Source organism: Monomorium pharaonis, chromosome 8 (assembly GCF_013373865.1).
Source record: "Monomorium pharaonis isolate MP-MQ-018 chromosome 8, ASM1337386v2, whole genome shotgun sequence".
Taxonomy (NCBI): domain Eukaryota; kingdom Metazoa; phylum Arthropoda; class Insecta; order Hymenoptera; family Formicidae; genus Monomorium; species Monomorium pharaonis.
This window is the reverse complement of record NC_050474.1, coordinates 23,476,835-23,502,975: the sequence shown is the minus strand read 5'-3', so window position 1 is coordinate 23,502,975 and position 26,141 is coordinate 23,476,835. Positions and strand designations below refer to the sequence as shown.

Genomic DNA, 26,141 nt, shown 5'->3' with positions numbered 1-26,141 from the left:
AGTACGTACACATATGTAAGACCTACAATATTTTTTGCAGATTATATAGATTTTAGTATTGACGATTATTTTTTAATTTTTTTCTTTGTCTTGTCTAACAATAAGAAGTATACGCGTATTCTGTGATCTTATCTTGGAAATGAAAATTAATGCGCACGGAAAATGAGAATACGCGCGAGTCGATGCTCGCCATGCCTCAGAATGTTTCGCGCGTGGGATATTTATCGAGAGGTTGAGTTAATTTCTGACGAGGAAAAAATATGGAGCGTCCATCTCTTTTTTTTACGATGGCCGTTTCCGTTCCCGGTAATGTGACTTGTACATTTTTATGCCGGCTCCGGCGCAATGGGCACAGACGTAAAACACTTATGACACCCGTAGCATAATAATGTTACTTGATAGCGGCTATCTCGGTGTATATAACTCATTGCATTCGCCATTTTCCTAATTAATGTTTAATGCCTTGCTATCTGCCCTCCTTGTTCACGATTAAACTTGCACGGTTGATATCACGTTATCAACAGATTCCGCTACTTTTTATTCCATTTGAACTGTACGCATTACATCATTGATCATCAGATTTTCCATGCAATCGTAATTCTGCACAAATATTAAACGAAAACAAAAGAGTAGAGGAAAAATCGATTGCGTGATTACCAACATATAAAATCATTAGGAAAGAATATATTTATTGATTTTATATAAAAAATTATCGTCTTTTCCGAGCGATAAGAACAATTTGTTTATATATTTGCACGCACATAATATATTCGCGATTATGTATAAATATATCTATTAGACATGCGTTTAATAAAGTAGAATTTTATTTTGAGGAGAATAAATCAATTTAATTTTCATTTTGTTTGATGATTTCAGTATCAAGAAGAGAACGAAGAGTCGGATTTGGATGACGAACCGCAAGATGACGAAGACTTACTTACGCAGCCGCTTCAAGTCAATCCGCAGGTCTTGGAAGCGGCTGGTGTGTCTTCATTAGCACAATTGACCACTTTCATGAACTCGCATCATCAGGTAATGTCAAAGGTAAGAGAAGGAAGGGTTAGCGAGGGAAGCCTTTCGTTCTTTTTATTTTTATATGCTTGCTCTTATTTAAATGCTCTTTATTTGAATCGAGTATACAAGCTATTGGCGTCTCTCAACAAGAAAACATCGACTGATTTCGAAAAATAGTCTTATTGTCAATAGTTCCATATCGTACACCCTGTTGAATTTCCGTGAAGATAAGCAGCCGCATAATTCGTCGTAAAACTTGCTCGGCAGGCTCGAGCGTTCGTTGACCTACAAAAGTGCCAAGGTAGAATGACACGAATCGTGGAAAATCGTGAGATAGTCGTAACAGCGGACGTTGACAGTCATAAATGAGTTACCACCGAGTTGTCACGATGACAATAGATTCTTTTTTTTATTACGCAACAGCCTAAACCGGATGACAGATCTGGGCAAGCGCAAATATCTTTACGATCGGCATTCCGATAAGAGATCACATTGTGTTCTTGGGCACAATAGTATTTGTCCGCGGTGTGAAAATTGGAAGAATCTCTTGCAAAATTAGAAAGCTTAAGCAAATAGAATTGATGCTTTATATCGCTTTTCTTATTCTAAATTAGATTATAATTAATCCGGTATTTTTTAACCGTCTTTTTACAGCATGGCGAAGTAGACATATTACAAGGTAGAAATCTTGAGGCTCTACATGCTGCAATGGCCAGCGGTAACTTGGGCAATCTGTTCCCACCTTTATATATGTCGCCGCCGCCACCACCACCGCTACCGCAGCCCTTGTTAAACAATTCGCAAATCGTAGGAAATCTCGGGAATCAAGTCGTCGAAAATCAGGCGTTACCTGCTTCTTCCTCTAGAACTTCTACTTCGCAGTCCGAATCCTCGCCACCTCGCTGCAGGACTAACGGAGAGACTTCGCAAGGAACCACCAGGAATAACGGGGAAGCTCGTGAGGGTGAAACTCGTGCCGCGTCGGTGAATAGTCAGCATCCACCTGGAACTAATTGGAGCTTCGAAGAACAATTCAGACAGGTGCGTCAGGCAAATACCTAGCAAGTACGTACGCCTTCCTCAGCTTGTCGGGAATGATCGTGCGCTATCAACATTTTGGGCGACTAACACTTTTAACATGCCGATTTCGATTGTCTCTTTTCTCACTCTTTTCTCTCTCAGTTTAATCAAACTTTTGTTTTGTAATAATATACCAATCTCTCTAAATTACATTTGTAAAAGGGGAAAATTTATACGCTTAATTCGCACTTTTTTGCTTTTGATGCAACGTTAAAAAATTATTAGCATTCAACTAATCAACGAAGTATTACCAAGAAAAATTTTTTTCATTTTTTAATTTTTAAAGATAATCGAGTAATCATCGAGTTAGCACGAGAGTAATATTTTTCTCATGTGTCGTCTGATCCCTGTTGGACGGTTTACGTCTCGAAACGCGAAATGCTTTTACGAAAAACGCAATTTGAACGATCTGACGATGTCCGGGAGTAGTATCGGCTGCGACAGTCACGGCGGCATGGCGTGCCACGCCGTGCTGCGCGGCATGGCGCGATCGCGCGAAGCCGGGCCCCGAGTGTCGTGGGCGTGAACAACTTGCGCGGTCACCTTTGTGGGACACTGGTTAGTGCCGCGAGGGACGTGTAATTACGGCGGAACTCTCCCCTTGCGAAAGAGCGGGGCGAGGAGAACGGCGAACCGGGTGGAAAGAGAGGCGCTTTAATTAATGCAACGATGGAAGCTAATTATTATTTTTACACGGCCGGGAGATAATTACCGGCCGACCGTCCCCGAACAGCGAGTTCGTTGACGGTGGCTCTGTGGTAAGAACGAGAGACGATCGGCTCGACACCGCGAGAAAGAAGGAAAGGAAGGAAGGAACAGGAACATTTCGGAGCCGGGGGTAGCGATATTCATAAGAGACACGTAGAAAAGAGGCTGCGCGTGCGCGCGCAAGAGAGAGAGAGGGAGAGAGAGAGAATTGGTTAGGGGAATGGGGACGAAGTTATAGAATTAGCTGGACTCGCATCGCAGCCTTGTTAACGCTTTTTGCGGTGATTCCGTTGTACGCTCCGCTCGCGTCGATGCATTTTTACCATATGGGGTATTAAATGGCGCGACGATTCCCGGCTGGGTTCGTCCGGTCGCCCTGCTCGCTCGCGGTTTTCAGTTTTTGCAAAGAGGGTGTGGTATTGAATTACCATTTAAATTGTTATTCGCGCGCGCAAGCCTGCAAAATCTCGATTCACGGTCTGCGTGATATATCTGTCTTTTCGAGGATTCGCAATTTTGAAAACCAATCTTACACGGCTAATGATTCAGCTACCATCAATGAAATGTGAAGCCGAGAAGTCTATACTTAGGGTAAGATGGTAACAATTTCAACATAGTATATGTATAAAACATAGTATATAAAAGTATAAACAAAATTAGATTTTTTAAATTTAAGTTTGATAATTTTAATAATTTCATTGTCATGTCACCATGAAATGTAGACGCTAAAAAACGGTTTGTTTGTGGGAAATACAAATTGTATTAGGTTACGTTCAGAATTGTACTTTGGTACATTTAAACACTTTTTTGTGAACAAAATAAATCACGACTTTGATCACATCGATAGCAATTTCTTTTGAAAAGAAAAAAAAAGAAAATATATATTAAGAGTTTGAAATTGTACAACTACTTTACCCTATGGAGGAACTGTTATGAGTGATTTTCTTTCTATTCTAAGCAAAGAAGATCGCTCTTCTCCTTAATAGAGTATCGGTTTAACAGACTATCATCGATTAAAGCGTACAACAAGCGAACGAACGCGGATAAACGCGAAGACGAGCGGGTAGGGAAACGAGAAACAACTTGTGCGCGGGGGAATGGAAATAGAAGTCTCCACCTACTTGGCGAACGGCGCCCGCATCTCAGGGATCGCATCCATCATTCCGGCGAGGGCGTACAAGCTGCTCTTTAATCTTTCTTCTTCGGAGCGATGGTGGTTTCGTCTGTTTTACTCTTCCTTCGCATCTTTTTTCCGAGGTGTCGGTAATCGTTCGCGTACCGCGTTCTGGCGCTTCTTGGTTTTTTTTTCTTTTCGCGAATTTCTCGAAGCTTTCCGCTCCGCGTCCGTTTCGCGTCTCGAGTCGCGGCCATCGCGTGGTCTTGAGCGTCGTTTACGCTTTCATTCAAGAACGAATCGCACGACGTCCCCGCGGAGTTGTCGAAATTCGCAAGAGACTTAAAAACGTTTTTAGAACCGGACTCGGCTAACTCGAGAAAATAAAAATGCCCGACCTCCGGACAGGTTTATAGTCAGTTGGTTATTGTCTTGAAATAGGGTAAGCAGAGGCGGGACGAAGTCCCGACTACTCCGGGGTACTTGGCGTACCATCCGACGTATTAGGGGCCCAGGAACTTGTTTTAGTAAAACAACGATCGCACCTATCGTACACAAAGTAGTCCACCAATGGTGATACTCAACACGAACAACAATGCGTCCATACGAGACCCCCTCGCTCCTCGTACCTCACCCTTTGCGTTTTACCTCGCACGCACCCACACGCGCTCGTCCTATCCCGTGCAACAACGTTCGCTGACCGTGCACTCGAGCTACCACGGCAGTATAATACTGTAGGGCTATACTTTGCAGCCATTGTGAAATAACTCGTAAACCTCGCAAATTGCCAGCTATTTCGCTCTTATACACGCGTGCACACCTTTTACGCCGTATTCCGTCTCTGTGTATACTGCGTGTTCGACCGTAGATCGAGAAGGTTGACTGCTCTTCTATGAGCGTGCACATTCGCACGCATAAACCGAGGTGCGTGAACAGGACATTCGTACACGAAGACGCGCGACTCGGTGCGCAGGACCACCACGTTCAAATCCCATTTTTCGTTTCGCAAACATTTTTCTTAATAAATATACTTAATCACCAATGATTGAAAAAAAAGCTATATTACTTATAGTTACTTTGTGACTTGAGTCTGAAAAATCAATCACATATGGAATCATATATACAATTATTTTAGCAATCAGTTTAATATGATTTTTTTAATGGTTTAATACTTTAATATAATTACTTTTAGATCTGCATTTCAGCAAAATTATTCTTTTCGTGTACTAAACAGTGAACAGTTTTTTTTTTTTAAAGATAAATCTTGTTTTTACTTTGATTTACAAAAGAGATGTAACCCAGCCCAGTTATACCAGAATCATCCTGAATAGAGAGCGTACAAAATTAGAATACTTTGAACAAGCCACGACGAGACGACTAACGATGACGAACGTACACGCGTACTGGATTGCTCTCAAGTTATCATTGTGATTATGCAAATGCATTATCATTATGCAAATGCAGCGGGGCACCTAAAACTCAGAATGCGATCCGTCGTTGTTGCTGCCGTGGGACGTGAACGGATGCGGTCCTTTATAATTTCGACAAACGAAACTGTTTTTGCAGTTGTAAGCTCGAATCTCTTATTTAATATTTTGGAAGATTTATTTAAAGGAAAGAAATAAAAAACCTTTTACTTGTTTGGTTTATGCAGGAATTTTATATTTATTATATATTCATATTTGTATTTTCTTTTTCTGTTTCTTGTCGAAATATAATTGTTTACGATATGACTATTGAGAGATAAAAAATGACTTGATGCCGTAATTCAAATTTATAAAAAATGGGCTTGTTTAATTTTTGTGAGAAACTCTTTAGTTATACTTAAACACGTGCATACTTAAACAATATTTTTCACGCAGTACTTCTCAAGATGTCCAAGTGCAACCGTAGCTGAATAATAAAATTTCTGTATGCCATTTGAACCAATAGCTAATAACGCTTTTGCAGTTTAACAACAATTGTATTAACATTAGCTAAGAACTTTGCAATTCTAACTATGTTAACTTGTTACATATAAGAAAGCACGATAAGGCGATTCGACATAATCTGTTTTTTTTTTCACTCATTTTAAACCTTATAAAGTATAAAATTGTTGTGATATTTTTTATTTTGCCATTACTGATAGCATACAAAGCATAGAAAATAGCCTATAATGTTTATTTATTTCTTTTGAAACATTTGTAGGAGCATTTGCATATTTGTATATATATTTTTATATTTTATACACGCGTTGCACATTTCTTTGCATACCTTATACTATCTTGTACGATGTAATGCAAGCGAGTTGATATCATCTCCATATGTAGAATATCGTAAACTTTATCAACATTAATGATGAATTTGCACTTTAAGAAGCTAATTAAAATTATATTGTAAATAAATGCGCAATTGTGCAGTTCGCTTCACGTGATAAAATAGCGTGATGACGATGAAAGAATTTCGTTATCCAATGTCGGACGTTTCCTTATTTTCACATTATTGATACGAGATAATTGCATTGTCAAATTATATAATTTTTATGCTTGTTTTGTTTAGTTTTAAATGAAAAAAGGATAATGGTCGCTGTGCCGCATTGCAGGATTTAATTTTCTTTTAAATTACTTCGTTTAAGGGAAACATCTGAGTGCCAAACCCTTTCTCCTCTATCTCAGACATAAAGGGGGTGTGACAATGGAACCGTTCAAACGATTTCCTCCAAACGAACATACTCATCACTCGTATGCAACGCCCAATAATAATCTCGTTGCACCGTGCGGTAATTGCGCTTTCGCATGCGTAACTCGGTTAATTGATCGATAAACGGGAATAAGAACGACTGGCTACAGCCAGGATATAATAAAGAAAGAAAACTGAAATATTCGACTTTATTCCTTATTCTTTTTCCGTTTCCAACTGAATAAAACAAGCTATTAAAATTATATATTCACAGACAGAAGCATCAGATTTGTCGTTTGTTTGCTGCTGCGCGTTCGTATAATTTGCGGCGCACGATATCAAGAGACACGCGGTATTAACGTGATATACAGCGTAAATCTGTTAACCGGTCCCGTCTAAGCGCGCGACACAATTTTAACATTGCGGGGCAAAAAGAAAGGAATAAAAGAGCGGCAGCGACGTACATAGAGCCAGACTCAGACGGAAGCCAGATGAAAATAGCCGCGTTGCGTTCGAGAACCTTACCGAGCTAATTTACTTAGCCCGTGCAACACCTGCATCACTTATCCGTAAGCGGCCTGGCGGCGCTAGTTCTTTTTTTTTTCTTTTTCCAAACGATATATTGACCCGCGGATTCTTCGTGTTTACTCAATAATTGGATGAGGCTGTAAATATGGCTATTAAGCTACCTACGCTTTCCGCGCGCTCGTTATAAGCAACCAATTGCGAGAGCCCGGCCGTTCGTCTTCTTCTCCCTCCGCGGTCAGCAGCGCGCCTGAGAGTCCTGAAACCGCTTCGGATCGCGCGCTCGGTCGCTTTGCCTCTGGAATATAGCCTAGTTCGACACGATCATATTTTTCTTCGAGCCGAGGCAAGTCGGTGCTTCGGCAAAACACCGGGAGTAGTACAAGGCGATTTCGCCTCCGGAGGCGTAATGCTGCCGAACTGTTCTCAAAGACGCACCTCGTTTACCTGTATTCCAGGAGCGAAATAGAGAAGGCGCAAATTTCTAAAGGATGTCATTACGGACTTGAAAATTGTATCCAAGAGACTATACTATCTTTTGAAGTATCTTAACAACACCGGCAGAATTACAAGAATCAAATCCAGAGAACCGAATTACTGTTGAAAAGCGAGCATAAAATCTGGTATGAAATCTAGTGCTCCAAGTAACGTGACGTTTTCTAGATAAATTGGCGCAAAAATTAACTTGAAATTAGTAATTTTTGTTTCCACCAGCAGATAATCTTTGTCGATCTTTATAATGCATAGTTAGCAAGTAAAACGACCGAATATCGTGAACAACGGCTGTTGCTAATTCTCCGTAATTTTGTTACGATTATTATCGCGAGGCATGCTCTAGACAGCGCGACACTTCGACGGCAGCTGGTTAAAAGGTTCGTTACGCCGCATGCTGATTCGCAGAAATGAGATTTTCAACAACAGGATGTGACATATCGTTGATCACTTGACAGTACTTTTCCTCTTAGCGCGGGTATATTGTATTTTTAAAATCATTTCCTGCCTCATTTTCTCGCATTATAAAGTAGACTCATATTGCTACAATGAACCCGCGTACAATATCTACATTCTTGATAATGCATGGCACTGCCATTAAGATACGCTCGATTTTCCAAGTGATAATTTAACACGTTATACTTTTTATATATTTTTACATTTCTCCTCTGTTTGCTACGAAAAAGTATAATATATAGTACTATAATTTTATTAAACTTTTACTAAATTTTTTGCTAAAAGTTTATACAGAAAAATATCAATTCTACAGCAAAGAAAAGCAATTTACCTTTTTCTATTAATAAGTACTAATTGTCTTTAACAAAGAATATGTTCTTAATAATTCTCTTATTTGAAATGTACTTAAAAATTTAAGAAAAACTTGTTATTATACATTCAAAAGCAGTAAGTAAATATTACTATTTTTGTAAAGAGAACGTTACTTAAAATAAAAAAAAACTTGATTGTTTTTCTCGACACGAGAATTTTTTTTGCGCATATAGGAAAGTATTTTGAAGTTTATGTTAACTTATGATTACTATGATTTGGAGATAAATTTTAAAAGAAAATTTTCATCGTATGGTGTTTTTTTTCATTATGGGAATGGATTTTCCAAATCATGAAAATAACGACTATGTCTTTCTTATCGTGTGGTCCGTAAAGAAGCAATTCCCCGGTGTATGCCATAAGAAAACATGTGTGCCACAACATCTTCCGCTTCTTCCGTTCGGCTACAGTGCCGCGCGTGTAAACATAACGTAGATATACACCGTCGACTTTCTTCGTGCCTTCTTTTTCATCGTTATTCTTCTTTCGATTCCTTTGCCCTTCGGTACTTTATATTTTTTTCATGTTTTTTTCACACATACGCGAAAAGAAAATAAATTAAATATGCTGAATGTAAACGCGCGTACTCTAATGTTCAATAATCTTTACGATATAGCCGAGCGTCGCGTTATTACATTTTACGATAAAGTAAAGCGAACGAGGCAAAATACTGTCAGCGTGGGAGGGATGCGTGTTGGAATTCGGGGATGTCTCCATCGTCCGGGCAGACTCGAATCTTGTCGCCGACGGAGAATTATATTTTGACCCCGGTTAGCATACCAAAGATGCATCATATTATATACGGCTTGCGCTCGCTATTATAATGAATATCTCCACCGACGTATAAGCATATATGTAAAGCACGCGCGTTTCATGGGGTGTCACGCTGTCACAGACAAGCGTGTATGTCGCGTTTTAGTATCATCTCGATGTACGTGCACGGTGGCCACGCACACTAACGCGCCTGCACATCACGGTTCGCTCCGAGGAAGAGAGAGAGGGACGGAGTCACAGAGATATCATTTGAATTTCAATGAATCATGTGGGTGCAAGTGTCGCTCGTATTCATACAGTCGTCCACATTCGTGCGCGTCTATACACACCGACGAAATATGTGCTCACCGCACGCACACGCACGCATACACGCACACACGTATGCACGCGTGCACGCGAGACCGCGTAACGACGAGACACACGCGCCCTTCTTCTCTCGTGTAAAATATTGTCTTCTTTTACTCCTCATCGTCTCCACCTCGTTTATCCCCGTGTAGAGGAGAGGAGACAAATGTCGGGGAATATTCCTCTCTCTCCCCTTTCTCTCTCCTTCCTCCCTTTCTTTATCCGACATATTCACGCGCGTGTATTTGTCGGCGGGCAACACAAAAGTGTCCCACAATTGTACCAGCGTCCACAAAAGGAGATTATCTCCGATCGTTTTTACAGAGACGGCTTTTCCGCTTCGCACGCATCGGGTATCAAAGCCGCGCGATGCAGGTCTCGCTATATGACCCCCTTTCCTCATCCATTCTAATGCCTCCTCGTAGTAGCCGTATCAAATTAGCTACGATTTTTCTTTCCGCCGGCCACGAATGACCGTAGGTGATCTGTTTCTTCGAGATGTTGGGCGCATTTCATCATGCAGCCTCGTATTTTTTTTTTTTTTTTTTTTTTTTACTCTGGAACACTTTACGTGAAGCTGGTGACATCGTGGGTGTTCGTTGAAACTATCCGAGTTGTCTATCCGATTACACCTAGGATAGATGTTTGGAAGACGCAATAGAGACGTTTGGTTTATTTATAGGATTGCTTGATTTAATCCTATAAATAATATATAATAATTCGCATTTATTATGTTTTTATGTTATTTTAAGTGCATTTTCATTTATACGTATTTGATATTTTAAGCACAATTGACAGAATTGTATAGTTGAGACGTTATTTCTACTTGTATTATCTTTTATGTCGTAGAAATGTGAAAAGAGAATGATAAAGAAGGGTGTAGGCGGAGGGGAGAAAAAGAGAGATAAGAGAGAAAAGAGAGAGAAAGAGAAGAGTGATTAGCTTTGTGTTTCATGTACTATCTGTCGAGATCTCTCGACGACAAAGACTTGAATATTGACCCGAAAAGGAAGGCGTACGTCGGTCGTTGTGATCGTCGATGCGCGGAGTACCGATGCGATTATTTTGCACATAAATACATGGTGCGAGGTTTTTACCTGTGGAAAGACATTGCAACGGACGGGTCGAGACGCGTCTTCGTTAAATGGGCCGAGCGCAACGTAAATGCCGTGTTGGCCAGCGAAAGCGCGAGCGACCCTTGTCCTTTTCGCGCCTATCTCCGCGAAAATTATATATAATGGTGAGAGAGGCGCGTGCGAAAGTTTGGGCAGCTGCCAAAAAATGACGGTTGCACCGTGTTGTGCCGGAGCGCAATAACGGTGTTGCCCCGGCACTTGCACGCACTTGCCCTCATTGCGTCGGTACCGCGTAACACTCGCGGCTGTACTACCGTTTGCGTATCGACGACATTACCTGCATGTGCATGTGCATCTCGATATAGCTGTCTCGCTTCCGCTTCGCTCGTGAACTCGTGCGTTCGACTTTTGTGTCGCGCACGGATTGCCCCAGTGAAATGCATCTGCCGCTTTGCGGATACGTTTATCAATGCGTACCGACGCGGAAACGCGTGGCCCTTTGCCGATCTCGTGCACGAAGGGTGGAAATTATTAGAATTATCGAAAAGATTGTCGACCGAGTATCTGTCGCGGGAGAACGATGCGATGTTTGATACGGTAAACGGAAAAGCTGATCGAGGACATGATAACTCCTTAATTACGTAGGAACAGTGTGTCTTGATATTTCCGGTATTGTAAAAATTATTTATCGTTCTGCAGTTAATTCGCGTACGGGAAAGCAGGTGCGAATGTATATATAGATGCATTTATGAAAAATATCAGATTACAGAAAAATTCGTCATTGTCCGATGTTGAAACATTACTACAAATTGTTTGATCGATGAATTTTTTGCACCAACGTCGGAAATTGTTTTTTTTTTCTTTGCTTTCTTTATTTTTCTTAACAACGCGATATATCTTAGCGAAATGATAAAGTAAACGAAAGGAGTGGTGGCGGGTAAGGAGATAAAGAGCGCAGGCACGTGTGGGACGCGTCATTTGCCTAATTGCGCTATTTCAGAGACGCCCGGACGCGTTATTCGACCACGCGTGCAACCGCACGACGATGCACACGTCCGCCGTGCTGCGTTTCGCCAATCTGAAAGATTCGCACGAGCAAACGAGAGAGAAAGCTCCTCGTCTAGACCGCGCAACACACTAGGTAGCGCGACGCAATGCGATCTCTGACGCTATGATTTAATTAGACTGCGAACAGACAGCGACTCGTGTGACGACGCGCTACGGCAATTAGAGATTACGTCGTAAATTATTTCCCACATAGCATTGAAATTTCAACGTTAATTTATTGTGTATTAGCGAATTTGCCAATCATGAAAATTGGAATAGACTCACGTTAATATTCACGGTAAATTACTGATTTATTAAATTGCATTAAATTGTATAAGGTATAAATAGATGAATAAGCTGTGGAGGAAATAATTACAATAATTTAATCCTTCGTCTGCAATCTTCTTATCCCAAATTTTTTTTATTGTTCTAGGCTTTCAAAAAAATATAGAAAAATCGAGAATTATTTTTCAACACATTTCTATTGTATTACAAAATAATTTTTTTAAATTTAAATGTTAAAACTTTATCACGTAAAAATTTAAAATTTTCAGAGAAATTTGAGAGTAAAATTTCGCTGTATTAAAAAAGATTTAGATAACAAATGGAGGGTTACTAGAAATCGCTAACCTTACAAAATTATTGCTCAAAGCAACTCATCTTTCCGTACGGTAGGCGTGTCGCGAATGTCACGGTACATCGAACGATGTGGGAAATTAAGACGCTCCGGGGATACGAGCGACGTGTATATTTAAGGAACGTTTGAAAACGGAGAATGGAAAATGGGAAGCGGACATCGAGAGAGTACACTGATGGAAGGACGACGATACGGAAAGGGATGGTGGGAAGGGTGAAGGGAGAGGGAGGGGAGGCAGAGACCGGCTTTTGACACGACACGTGTCGGTCGTCTCCCGTGTGAGATCTAAGACCGCGCTAGCTTCCGCTAATCCGAGAATCGGGCCTTTTAATGCGAGGACGAGGTTTCGCGATTATAAATATCAGAGATACCGGGAAGCCGACCCCGGGGAGATGTCTAGACTCTAAATGAAACTGCCGACGTTACTGGGGGGAGGGGGGGGGGGTGCGTATAGCGCATCGTACGTCAAACGGACTGAGGAACGCTCATCTTCTCGCTAATTTTAAAATCATTTATGGCCCTCAAACGGAACTTTTACGCTTACGATCAAATGGACAATACAATTTTAATCCAAGTCTCCATCGTTAATATGGTTGTTGAGGTTGTATGACATCCTGTAGGCATAAAACTATGTTTTAAACCCTTGTCCTTTCGTAACGAAGAGTTACGACCCGACTGCTCGCAGCTGCGAAGGGCATAATTTCGTTTCGGAAACGTTAGAGTCAAACGGGAAGGCGCGCGATAGGAAAGTTAGGGTATTACGTGTAAGATGAATAGAGAGAAAGAGAGACCGACTAATGGCACGCGACTCCTTCTCGAGGCGTCGAAACGACTAGTAAAATAGGAGGCCGATGCCGCGTTTGAGATAATTTTAGGAGAAGTCGGTGACGAAGGACTGCTGCGGTCCAGATGCATCCGCGCAACGCGTGCTGTATTGTTGCGCGCCGCGATGTCACTATTTTTAGCAATGCATAATAAAAACAGGAGAGGCGGGGATAAAGCACTCCTTTTAGTCTGTTTTTGCGGTATTGCAGCCACCCGCTGCCATTTGATTATGAGAAAGATATGTGTTATATATATCTTACAAGATCCCTTAGTGATCGTAAGTTTTATATGCAGTTGAAAAATGTCGGTGGGCCAGAATCTCGAAGCAGATATAGTGCGCCTCCTGAGGGTTAAATGACGCAAATTCTAAGAATTTGGTTCATACTTCTACTCTACGCTGACACGCTTTGTCACGATTGTTATAGTGAATGACTTGCGATTTCATTGGGCTCTACATTTTAAAATACGAGCGCTTTGTTGGCTGAACTTTGTAAAATTCAATACTGCTATATATACTTGTTTTTCTTTTGGAATGAAACTTACGAAACATAAAGTCGCAGGTAGTTGTTAGCTCGAGGACAGTGTTTTAATTCCACTGTACTAACTTATTCAACTCATGCTTTAATATGGCAATTTTATATGAACTTTGTGTTAAGAATAATTACGAATCCAAATGTGCTAGCAAAGCTTGTTGGTTTTGTGAATATCCTTTATACATAGATATTTTATTTTTCATTATAAAATAATGAACTAATAAATTTATTCTTTGCGACGGAAATGTCGCAATTAACATCGCTTTCTTGACTCATCGATTGATAATCAGTAAACGCTCGTGCTTTGGCGATTAAATCGTATCGGATAACTAGTTTTCACAGAAATAATCATTTCTCGCGTCGAGTGCGATCGTGCTAAACCTTTCTATTTGTGTTAATTTTCTTCATGTTTGCGCGGTATGTACGTCATTCTCGCGCATCTATCTCTGAAAAAGCACGTGCCACACTTTGTATGATGGTTACATCATAAATTGCTCACGAGTATGAGCCGTTTTACTCGTTGAAGCAATTTTACTCGAACACATGCCGCTTGGCTTTCTCGCGTACTCAGGAACGAGGAAGAGTTGCGGATGTGAAAATAATTAGACAGAGGAATCGTGCATTTCTCGCTAATTATAACTTCCTATTCTGTATTTGAGATATCTTGTTCACATGCCGACCGTCGTTGTCATTTTCTCGTCATATCTCGAGTAAACGCGCGCTGACCGCTAATAAAACTCACGGTGACGATTGCAGCTTACGCTGCTTCGGTTTACCTCTTTATACATCACGCGTGCAGTTGCGTATAACGTCGCGTGCACTTAAAACAAGCGTTGCTCTCTTATCCTCGGAGAATATCTTCTTTTGCTGTATGTTATGAGATCCCGTACAGAGACGCGTTAGCTCGCAATTAGAAATTTTTGGGGATTTCTTGCATTCTTAGCATGATGCTTCTTTGTCGATAACGTTATTTAAACAATACAATAATATGTAGGGAAAAACCAAATTAATCTAAGAAATACACAACTCTTTTCATTAATAAGATTTCTATCCTTATTGAAACAGTTATACTTGAACAGTCAATTGTATTATTCTCTTAGCAAAATCTTTCAATGCACATCTTTCAATTAATTATGTAAGTGACATTGGAAGAAAAAATTTGCTTCGCGCATTATTATTAAAAATTCTGTGTTCTTCAAAACTAAAACATTTTCTTGGCCAATTGCCTGATTTTAATTTCATCGAATCATTGGGAGTTAGTTTTGAAGGATACTGTGTTAGAGGAGAAAAATATATTTTCTCCAATATTTCTAAAGTTTTCAAATAAGTAGTAAAAATGGAAAATGCTTCGAAGCTTGAAAAGAAGCACGAGTCTTTCGAGGAGAAACGATGGAAAACTCTTGAGAAAATTGTCAGAAAAGTGGCGAGTGGGGGATGATGCCGTGAGTCGTAAACTGTTAAGTATCAGACGGCGAGTAGAAAACGAAGCTGACGAAAAGGGGAAATGCGGGACCGTGGGACGGAAACGGATGCAGAAGCAATAACTTCCTCGTAGATTTATACGGCCGTCGTGTGGTCGAGCCACAATGAGTATCGTAGAGAGAAAGAGAGAAATCGCTCTTTCTTTACTTTTTAATATTTTTCTGCGCTTTATCACATTTTTTTACAAATTCTTTGACATACAAGTAAACGTTTGTTCAGAGTAAATAATGATAATATAACCGATAGCTTATACCGGATAAGAGGTTTTGCTCGATATTTTTATTGTTAATCGAGAGAAATTTATATTTTTTTATGTAGCTCTCTTTATATTTTACAAAAGAGTTGAAAAAGAGACCAAATAGAAAACGACAAGTATAAGTATTACGTCAAGTATGGTATGTAGTGCTTGCAACAGGGTTTTGATTTTGTTTCTTAAATCATTTATGCTTGTTGGCGTGTTCATCAACTTCTCAATGTAAATTCCTTCCCCTTTTCCTCTCCTCGGAATATCGCCGCAGGCAAGCGATAATAGCCATAAAAAAGCCTCGGACACGTTTAAACAAGAGAGGGCATTACGTATTCATCTGCGTGCCTCGCCTCGTGGCGAGGGAATCGATCTGGATCTCGAAGTTCGTGAGTACGATGATTAAAACGATATTAAGATACACATGTGATATCGAAACTTGCAAGAAGAATTTGCCGTCCGAATTAAGATCCTCCTACATGGATGCGTATCGCTTCGTATGACGATCTTATCGCTCCCCATCATGTTCGCATTACGTGTCATTAAATTCCATGTAAGCGTCGACATCAAAAAGTGGCATTTGAAGATGACATTGATTTGATTGTTCGTGCCCTCGAGGTAATCTCATCTCGAATCTCATAATTTGTATGAAATTTCAATCGAGCGTTCCCCAACCGGAGACGCGTATCTTATCCCGATCTAATATCCAATGCTGAATAAAATCTCGGGATTCTTTCGATGGGGCGATGGCGATATCATATTGTTTCCATAATTTATGTACGCTTATACAGGAGAAAATATGATTAACGATAAGTCACACGAGAGATCACGAGGCAGCGATGGCGATATGGGTATTACGAGCGAATCATTAAGGTATCTTTAATCGACACCACACGCATACGAGCCGTACGCTATTAACAAGCGTGGAGTGTGACCTCTCCCTCTTTAATCGATCGCTTAACGATCGAACCTGAGTGATCGAACTATCTCTCGCTGGTAATTAATAGGATCGGTGATGAAAAATGATGGAGCCCGATTTGCACGCCTATCCGGAGTATCGGACATCGATCCGTGATTTAATTTTCGCGCTTATTGTATAGAAGAAATAGATAGATGTCTTATCTCTCCGTAAACGATTCAATACCGATATCACATGAGCTTTACTCGAGCTGGCTTTGCTCCTCGAACGGGGACGCCTCGGCGACAGAATCACGAGGACGACGCGATGGATAGAATAATTAGCTTCAACGGGCGGACGTTTACCGGCATTACACCGTCACACACGGCGCAACGCGTACAAGTATTACGCGGTTCGATTCAGAGATCTATTCAGAGTACAGTGAGTGGCACGCACACACACACACACACGGCAGCTCGGCAGCGGCGCGCGGCGCTACGCGCGCGCGGGTGAAGAGGCTTTTAATATTCACGTCGCGGCGATCAAGACAAATTGAAATCCAGTCCTTCGGACCGCACCATTCACGGCTACGCGCCATCTCCATCCTTTTGTGACGTGATTTAGAGTCTCCCGCATATTATTAGTGAGCCGATAATGGGACGAAGTCCGAGATCGCCGAGGTGAATCTGTAATACGGTTCGTGGCATTCGTACGCCTTTTATCCCGATGCTGCACGACCGCACGAAGAAAAACCACCTCTCGCATTCTGCGTCAATTCGTTCCGTTCGCACGTGGAATCCCGAAGAATATCATTCGCGGTTTTCAAGCATTCTCAACGCTACGACCACGACGACCTGTTCGAGCGGACGACGTGCTTGCGCTCGCTCGCGATGTCAGAGTCTGTTTTTCATCGCGCTTCTCGAGAATGTAAAATTGTCGCTTATAACGTTTTCTTCACAAGTTACAAATGCGCGGTAATCTCCTCTTGAATCCGGATAACATAACTTCCGCGTTAATGCATCTTTTTCGTCGGGAAAATTATTCCTAATTAAACAGCGTGCGCTGTTGGAAAAGCATGTATGCGAAGCTGAGAGTTGAAGTATGAGGCAACGATATACTCGGTAAAACTTGATATCGTGATTTTGTATGCGTATAATGGCTTACTGTATGTAGATCGTATTATTTTTCCAATTATAATTGCGATTATGCCTTTTTTTTCTTTTCTTTGATTACACGCGAATCGTCTTTTAATTTTGTCCTCATTAAAAATCAAGCCGAAACAGATACACGATTCATACTACTACGCATATTGTGTGTAGTATAATTATCACGTCGTTATATTTTTATCAGGACACTGCGGGAACACCCAACGTGTAAGATATTACGTTACGTACAGTCGTGGCTTCGGAAAACCGTAACTACCGGCCAACTCGCAAAGGGAAAAAGATCGCTATCCCGTAGTACCGTTATCTTGAGTTTGATAGAAAAATACATCTACTTAATTAGCTTAATTAAATTAAATTTCATTTGCAAATCTGCGAGATCGTAACAACGGCCAACGACTCGAATGAGGCTAATGACTGCTATACGCATTATACCTTAAAAACCACACTTGAAAGGAACAAGTTAAAATAATACTTTTATATACATTAAAGGTTCCGTTCGTGCATCAAACTATAATGCATCGACTACGGATTGCGAATAATGATTAGAATTCCGTAAATGATAGAAGGAAATATCGATAGGTAAGGTAGTTTTCTGATCAAAGGAAAGAGCTTCGACAAAACAGTGAGACTAACTAAGAGCAAGCGATTGTTGTGATCACGCAATACGATCAGAATTATTAAAGTTGAACTTGGAAAATCTTATTTTGTTCGGAATTGTACTGTATTTGAAATGGTCTTACAATAGTGATATAAAAAATGTTTTTCTTAGATATTTCTTCTTATGCATGCAGCGATTTATGGTATATCATTAGTTTCTTATTTTATTTATCTCATTATCTTGTTTTTCTCTTAATTACCTCTATTATACCGTACCATATTACCGTAAAACATACCGCCCCTATCGCAATGCATGCCCTGCCTTTTGTATTATTCAGCATTAAAAATATATTATTATCATATCATTAGTTCTCGCGCGCAAACATTGTGAAAATACGACGTATTGGGAATACGCGCGCGCATAAGGCGGTAATTTGAGGGAAACGAGAACACACAGTAGGCAACGATTTCGATCGGACCTTCAGGCATTCTTTAGTAGCCTACCGTCCCGATCATCATCGTACGTGCCTGCAGGGAGATCCTTTTTCCCCGCTTATTTTCCGCCGCCACCTCGAGATGCTTATCGTACCAAGACATCGGTCCCGTCTCTTTGTCCATCTATTCTTCCCTCTCGCCCGTCTGCCTGCCGCCCTTATTCCTGGCGTGTTTCCGGGCTCCACGGCGCCAATACCGTGAAATCGCGTACACGATCGCAAATAAGTTACTTGGAATTTTTGACCGCAAGGTCCACCATAATTAGCTGACGCCTCCCTCGATGAAGGCGCTCCCTTTTCCATGCGCGTGTGTTTGCAGATCGAGGTCGCGAACATTTAGCCTGCCATTAACTCGTATATCTGGATGGTGTTTGCCGTGACGCGACATCGGGCAATTTTCTCACCAAAATTTCCCATCTCTTCTCGATCGAAAACCACGCGACCCTTCTTCTTTCGCTTTATTCGACCTCGATGGGATTCTTTTCTCTACTTAGAAGGACCTGTGGATGTCGCCGCGATATATCGTTAGTGCTATATATTATCGGACGACTCGAAACATTAATCTTCACTTTAATTGTCTAATTTTTGCCAAAATAGAACTAAAGACGTTTGCAGAACAGATGCAATTTTACATTCCATTCATCTAGAATTTCATTTATTAATTACTTATATCATTAGCCTTAATTGGAACACTTATCTTGTCACGCAAAGCATCCTGATGAGTTTATCTTCTTCGTGTTTCTCTCTCTCTCTCTCTCTCTCTCTCTCTCTCTCTCTCTCTCTCTCTCTCTCTCTCTCTCTCTCTCTCCCTCCCTCGCTTTTCTTCGCGCTTCCTCTATCTGCGACATAATGTTTTTGCAAAAAAGAAATGAAGAATCTTTAAAGATAGAGAATATTTTGTCAACGTGTACGACTTTAACCATTATAAAGGGTCAAGTCTCTAAGCTCTCATTTTGTCGAGGCACATATAGCTGAAGCTAGCAGCCAAACGTCGAGCGGCCAGGGCCGATATCATATAGGCGTTTTCAGGAGGCATCATTCAATCAAACATTAAAAACTCCCTGGTTACGAGATTTTTAACGAACTTTGAAAAATTTGCATAGGGTTTAGTTATTATAATACATAATCGATCATTTGCAACAAGACTTGTAATTTACCAATTGTTATAAATATTTTTAAAATCGATTTTTATCGTTTTTTGCGCCTCACGCCTACAAGCAAAATACGATTTCCTCCAAATTTGGCTCAAAATATCTTTCCGTAACACACAATCGACCGATCGATCATTCGCGGCAGGACGTGCATTTTCCTAATTGTTATAAATATTTGTTAAATTAACTTTCATCTTTTCATGCGCCTCACGCCTACACGCAAAATACGATTTCCTCCAAATTTGGCTGGAAATATCTTCTCGTAACACCCAATCGACTGATCGATCATTCGCGAGAGGATGTGCATTTTCCTAATTGTTATAAATATTTGTTAAATTAACTTTTATCTTTTCATGCGACTCACGCCTACACGCAAAATACGATTTCCTCCAAATTTGGCTGGAAATATCTTTTCGTAACACCCAATCGACTGATCGATCATTCGCAAAAAAACATGCATTTGTCTAATTGTTATAAATATTTATTTAATTAACTTTTATCTTTATCTGCATCTCACGCCTACACGCAAAATACGATTTCCTCCAAATTTGGCTGGAAATATCTTCTCGTAATACCCAATCGACTGATCGATCATTCGCGAGAGGATGTGCATTTTCCTAATTGTTATAAATATTTGTTAAATTAACTTTTATCTTTTCATGCGACTCACGCCTACACGCAAAATACGATTTCCTCCAAATTTGGCTGGAAATATCTTTTTGTAACACCCAATCGACTGATCGATCATTCGCAAAAAAACATGCATTTGTCTAATTGTTATAAATATTTATTTAATTAACTTTTATCTTTATCTGCATCTCACGCCTACACGCAAAATACGATTTCCTCCAAATTTGGCTGGAAATATCTTCTCGTAACACCCAATCGACTGATCGATCATTCGCAAAAAAACATGCATTTGTCTAATTGTTATAAATATTTATTTAATTAACTTTTATCTTTATCTGCATCTCACGCCTACACGCAAAATACGATTTCCTCCAAATTTGGCTGGAAATATCTTCTCGTAACACCCAATCGACTGATCGATCATTCGCGAGAGGATGTGCATTTTCCTAATTGTTATAAATATTTGTTAAATTAACTTTTATCTTTTCATGCGACTCACGCCTACACGCAAAATACGATTTCCTCCAAATTTGGCTGGAAATATCTTTTCGTAACACCCAATCGACTGATCGATCATTCGCAAAAAAACAGGCATTTGTCTAATTGTTATAAATATTTATTTAATTAACTTTTATCTTTATCTGCATCTCACGCCTACACGCAAAATACGATTTCCTCCAAATTTGGCTGGAAATATCTTCTCGTAACACCCAATCGACTGATCGATCATTCGCGAGAGGATGTGCATTTTCCTAATTGTTATAAATATTTGTTAAATTAACTTTTATCTTTTCATGCGACTCACGCCTACACGCAAAATACGATTTCCTCCAAATTTGGCTGGAAATATCTTCTCGTAACACCCAATCGACTGATCGATCATTCGCAAAAAAACATGCATTTGTCTAATTGTTATAAATATTTATTTAATTAACTTTTATCTTTATCTGCATCTCACGCCTACACGCAAAATACGATTTCCTCCAAATTTGGCTGGAAATATCTTTTCGTAACACCCAATCGACTGATCGATCATTCGCAAAAAAACATGCATTTGTCTAATTGTTATAAATATTTATTTAATTAACTTTTATCTTTATCTGCATCTCACGCCTACACGCAAAATACGATTTCCTCCAAATTTGGCTGGAAATATCTTCTCGTAATACCCAATCGACTGATCGATCATTCGCGAGAGGATGTGCATTTTCCTAATTGTTATAAATATTTGTTAAATTAACTTTTATCTTTTCATGCGACTCACGCCTACACGCAAAATACGATTTCCTCCAAATTTGGCTGGAAATATCTTTTTGTAACACCCAATCGACTGATCGATCATTCGCAAAAAAACATGCATTTGTCTAATTGTTATAAATATTTATTTAATTAACTTTTATCTTTATCTGCATCTCACGCCTACACGCAAAATACGATTTCCTCCAAATTTGGCTGGAAATATCTTCTCGTAACACCCAATCGACTGATCGATCATTCGCAAAAAAACATGCATTTGTCTAATTGTTATAAATATTTATTTAATTAACTTTTATCTTTATCTGCATCTCACGCCTACACGCAAAATACGATTTCCTCCAAATTTGGCTGGAAATATCTTCTCGTAACACCCAATCGACTGATCGATCATTCGCGAGAGGATGTGCATTTTCCTAATTGTTATAAATATTTGTTAAATTAACTTTTATCTTTTCATGCGACTCACGCCTACACGCAAAATACGATTTCCTCCAAATTTGGCTGGAAATATCTTTTCGTAACACCCAATCGACTGATCGATCATTCGCAAAAAAACAGGCATTTGTCTAATTGTTATAAATATTTATTTAATTAACTTTTATCTTTATCTGCATCTCACGCCTACACGCAAAATACGATTTCCTCCAAATTTGGCTGGAAATATCTTCTCGTAACACCCAATCGACTGATCGATCATTCGCAAAAAAACATGCATTTGTCTAATTGTTATAAATATTTATTTAATTAACTTTTATCTTTATCTGCATCTCACGCCTACACGCAAAATACGATTTCCTCCAAATTTGGCTGGAAATATCTTCTCGTAACACCCAATCGACTGATCGATCATTCGCGAGAGGATGTGCATTTTCCTAATTGTTATAAATATTTGTTAAATTAACTTTTATCTTTTCATGCGACTCACGCCTACACGCAAAATACGATTTCCTCCAAATTTGGCTGGAAATATCTTTTCGTAACACCCAATCGACTGATCGATCATTCGCAAAAAAACATGCATTTGTCTAATTGTTATAAATATTTATTTAATTAACTTTTATCTTTATCTGCATCTCACGCCTACACGCAAAATACGATTTCCTCCAAATTTGGCTGGAAATATCTTCTTGTAACACCCAATCGACTGATCGATCATTCGCGAGAGGATGTGCATTTTCCTAATTGTTATAAATATTTGTTAAATTAACTTTTATCTTTTCATGCGACTCACGCCTACACGCAAAATACGATTTCCTCCAAATTTGGCTGGAAATATCTTTTCGTAACACCCAATCGACTGATCGATCATTCGCAAAAAAACGTGCATTTTTCTAATTGTTATAAATATTTATTTAATTAACTTTTATCTTTATCTGCATCTCACACCTACACGCAAAATACGATTTCCTCCAAATTTGGCTGGAAATATCTTTTCGTAACACCCAATCGACTGATCGATCATTCGCAAAAAAACGTGCATTTTTCTAATTGTTATAAATATTTATTTAATTAACTTTTATCTTTATCTGCATCTCACGCCTACACGCAAAATACGATTTCCTCCAAATTTGGCTGGAAATATCTTCTCGTAACACCCAATCGACTGATCGATCATTCGCGAGAGGATGTGCATTTTCCTAATTGTTATAAATATTTGTTAAATTAACTTTTATCTTTTCATGCGACTCACGCCTACACGCAAAATACGATTTCCTCCAAATTTGGCTGGAAATATCTTTTCGTAACACCCAATCGACTGATCGATCATTCGCAAAAAAACATGCATTTGTCTAATTGTTATAAATATTTATTTAATTAACTTTTATCTTTATCTGCATCTCACGCCTACACGCAAAATACGATTTCCTCCAAATTTGGCTGGAAATATCTTCTCGTAACACCCAATCGACTGATCGATCATTCGCAAAAAAACATGCATTTGTCTAATTGTTATAAATATTTATTTAATTAACTTTTATCTTTATCTGCATCTCACGCCTACACGCAAAATACGATTTCCTCCAAATTTGGCTGGAAATATCTTCTCGTAACACCCAATCGACTGATCGATCATTCGCGAGAGGATGTGCATTTTCCTAATTGTTATAAATATTTGTTAAATTAACTTTTATCTTTTCATGCGACTCACGCCTACACGCAAAATACGATTTCCTCCAAATTTGGCTGGAAATATCTTTTCGTAACACCCAATCGACTGATCGATCATTCGCAAAAAAACAGGCATTTGTCTAATTGTTATAAATATTTATTTAATTAACTTTTATCTTTATCTGCATCTCACGCCTACACGCAAAATACGATTTCCTCCAAATTTGGCTGGAAATATCTTCTCGTAACACCCAATCGACTGATCGATCATTCGCAAAAAAACATGCATTTGTCTAATTGTTATAAATATTTATTTAATTAACTTTTATCTTTATCTGCATCTCACGCCTACACGCAAAATACGATTTCCTCCAAATTTGGCTGGAAATATCTTCTCGTAACACCCAATCGACTGATCGATCATTCGCGAGAGGATGTGCATTTTCCTAATTGTTATAAATATTTGTTAAATTAACTTTTATCTTTTCATGCGACTCACGCCTACACGCAAAATACGATTTCCTCCAAATTTGGCTGGAAATATCTTTTCGTAACACCCAATCGACTGATCGATCATTCGCAAAAAAACATGCATTTGTCTAATTGTTATAAATATTTATTTAATTAACTTTTATCTTTATCTGCATCTCACGCCTACACGCAAAATACGATTTCCTCCAAATTTGGCTGGAAATATCTTCTCGTAACACCCAATCGACTGATCGATCATTCGCAAAAAACATGCATTTGTCTAATTGTTATAAATATTTATTTAATTAACTTTTATCTTTATCTGCATCTCACGCCTACACGCAAAATACGATTTCCTCCAAATTTGGCTGGAAATATCTTCTCGTAACACCCAATCGACTGATCGATCATTCGCGAGAGGATGTGCATTTTCCTAATTGTTATAAATATTTGTTAAATTAACTTTTATCTTTTCATGCGACTCACGCCTACACGCAAAATACGATTTCCTCCAAATTTGGCTGGAAATATCTTTTCGTAACACCCAATCGACTGATCGATCATTCGCAAAAAAACAGGCATTTGTCTAATTGTTATAAATATTTATTTAATTAACTTTTATCTTTATCTGCATCTCACGCCTACACGCAAAATACGATTTCCTCCAAATTTGGCTGGAAATATCTTCTCGTAACACCCAATCGACTGATCGATCATTCGCAAAAAAACATGCATTTGTCTAATTGTTATAAATATTTATTTAATTAACTTTTATCTTTATCTGCATCTCACGCCTACACGCAAAATACGATTTCCTCCAAATTTGGCTGGAAATATCTTCTCGTAACACCCAATCGACTGATCGATCATTCGCGAGAGGATGTGCATTTTCCTAATTGTTATAAATATTTGTTAAATTAACTTTTATCTTTTCATGCGACTCACGCCTACACGCAAAATACGATTTCCTCCAAATTTGGCTGGAAATATCTTTTCGTAACACCCAATCGACTGATCGATCATTCGCAAAAAAACATGCATTTGTCTAATTGTTATAAATATTTATTTAATTAACTTTTATCTTTATCTGCATCTCACGCCTACACGCAAAATACGATTTCCTCCAAATTTGGCTGGAAATATCTTCTCGTAACACCCAATCGACTGATCGATCATTCGCAAAAAAACATGCATTTGTCTAATTGTTATAAATATTTATTTAATTAACTTTTATCTTTATCTGCATCTCACGCCTACACGCAAAATACGATTTCCTCCAAATTTGGCTGGAAATATCTTCTCGTAACACCCAATCGACTGATCGATCATTCGCGAGAGGATGTGCATTTTCCTAATTGTTATAAATATTTGTTAAATTAACTTTTATCTTTTCATGCGACTCACGCCTACACGCAAAATACGATTTCCTCCAAATTTGGCTGGAAATATCTTTTCGTAACACCCAATCGACTGATCGATCATTCGCAAAAAAACAGGCATTTGTCTAATTGTTATAAATATTTATTTAATTAACTTTTATCTTTATCTGCATCTCACGCCTACACGCAAAATACGATTTCCTCCAAATTTGGCTGGAAATATCTTCTCGTAACACCCAATCGACTGATCGATCATTCGCAAAAAAACATGCATTTGTCTAATTGTTATAAATATTTATTTAATTAACTTTTATCTTTATCTGCATCTCACGCCTACACGCAAAATACGATTTCCTCCAAATTTGGCTGGAAATATCTTCTCGTAACACCCAATCGACTGATCGATCATTCGCGAGAGGATGTGCATTTTCCTAATTGTTATAAATATTTGTTAAATTAACTTTTATCTTTTCATGCGACTCACGCCTACACGCAAAATACGATTTCCTCCAAATTTGGCTGGAAATATCTTTTCGTAACACCCAATCGACTGATCGATCATTCGCAAAAAAACATGCATTTGTCTAATTGTTATAAATATTTATTTAAT

The 26,141-nt window shown here is 39.1% G+C and overlaps 1 protein-coding gene and 1 long non-coding RNA gene across 3 annotated transcripts in view; one reads left to right on the top strand and one right to left on the bottom strand.

Annotated features, from left to right (window-relative positions):
* The window catches only part of LOC105834405 (protein dead ringer homolog), a 107,550-nt gene that overhangs the window by 35,466 nt on the left and 45,943 nt on the right, over window positions 1-26,141 (top strand). Inside the window, exons 2-3 of one of the 2 annotated variants that reach the window (XM_012676858.3) lie at window positions 877-1,032; window positions 1,669-2,055. In XM_012676858.3, coding sequence (XP_012532312.1) covers window positions 877-1,032; window positions 1,669-2,055 — 543 coding nt within the window. Of the gene's footprint in view, window positions 1-876; window positions 1,045-1,668; window positions 2,056-26,141 lie in introns of both variants that reach the window. The other variant, XM_012676857.3, reaches the window with a different exon arrangement.
* LOC118646871 lies at window positions 1,107-19,689 on the bottom strand. The gene is made up of 3 exons (XR_004964283.1): window positions 10,633-19,689; window positions 1,865-2,023; window positions 1,107-1,299 (listed from the first exon to the last, which is right to left on the bottom strand). It is a non-coding gene; the product is annotated as an uncharacterized LOC118646871 (long non-coding RNA).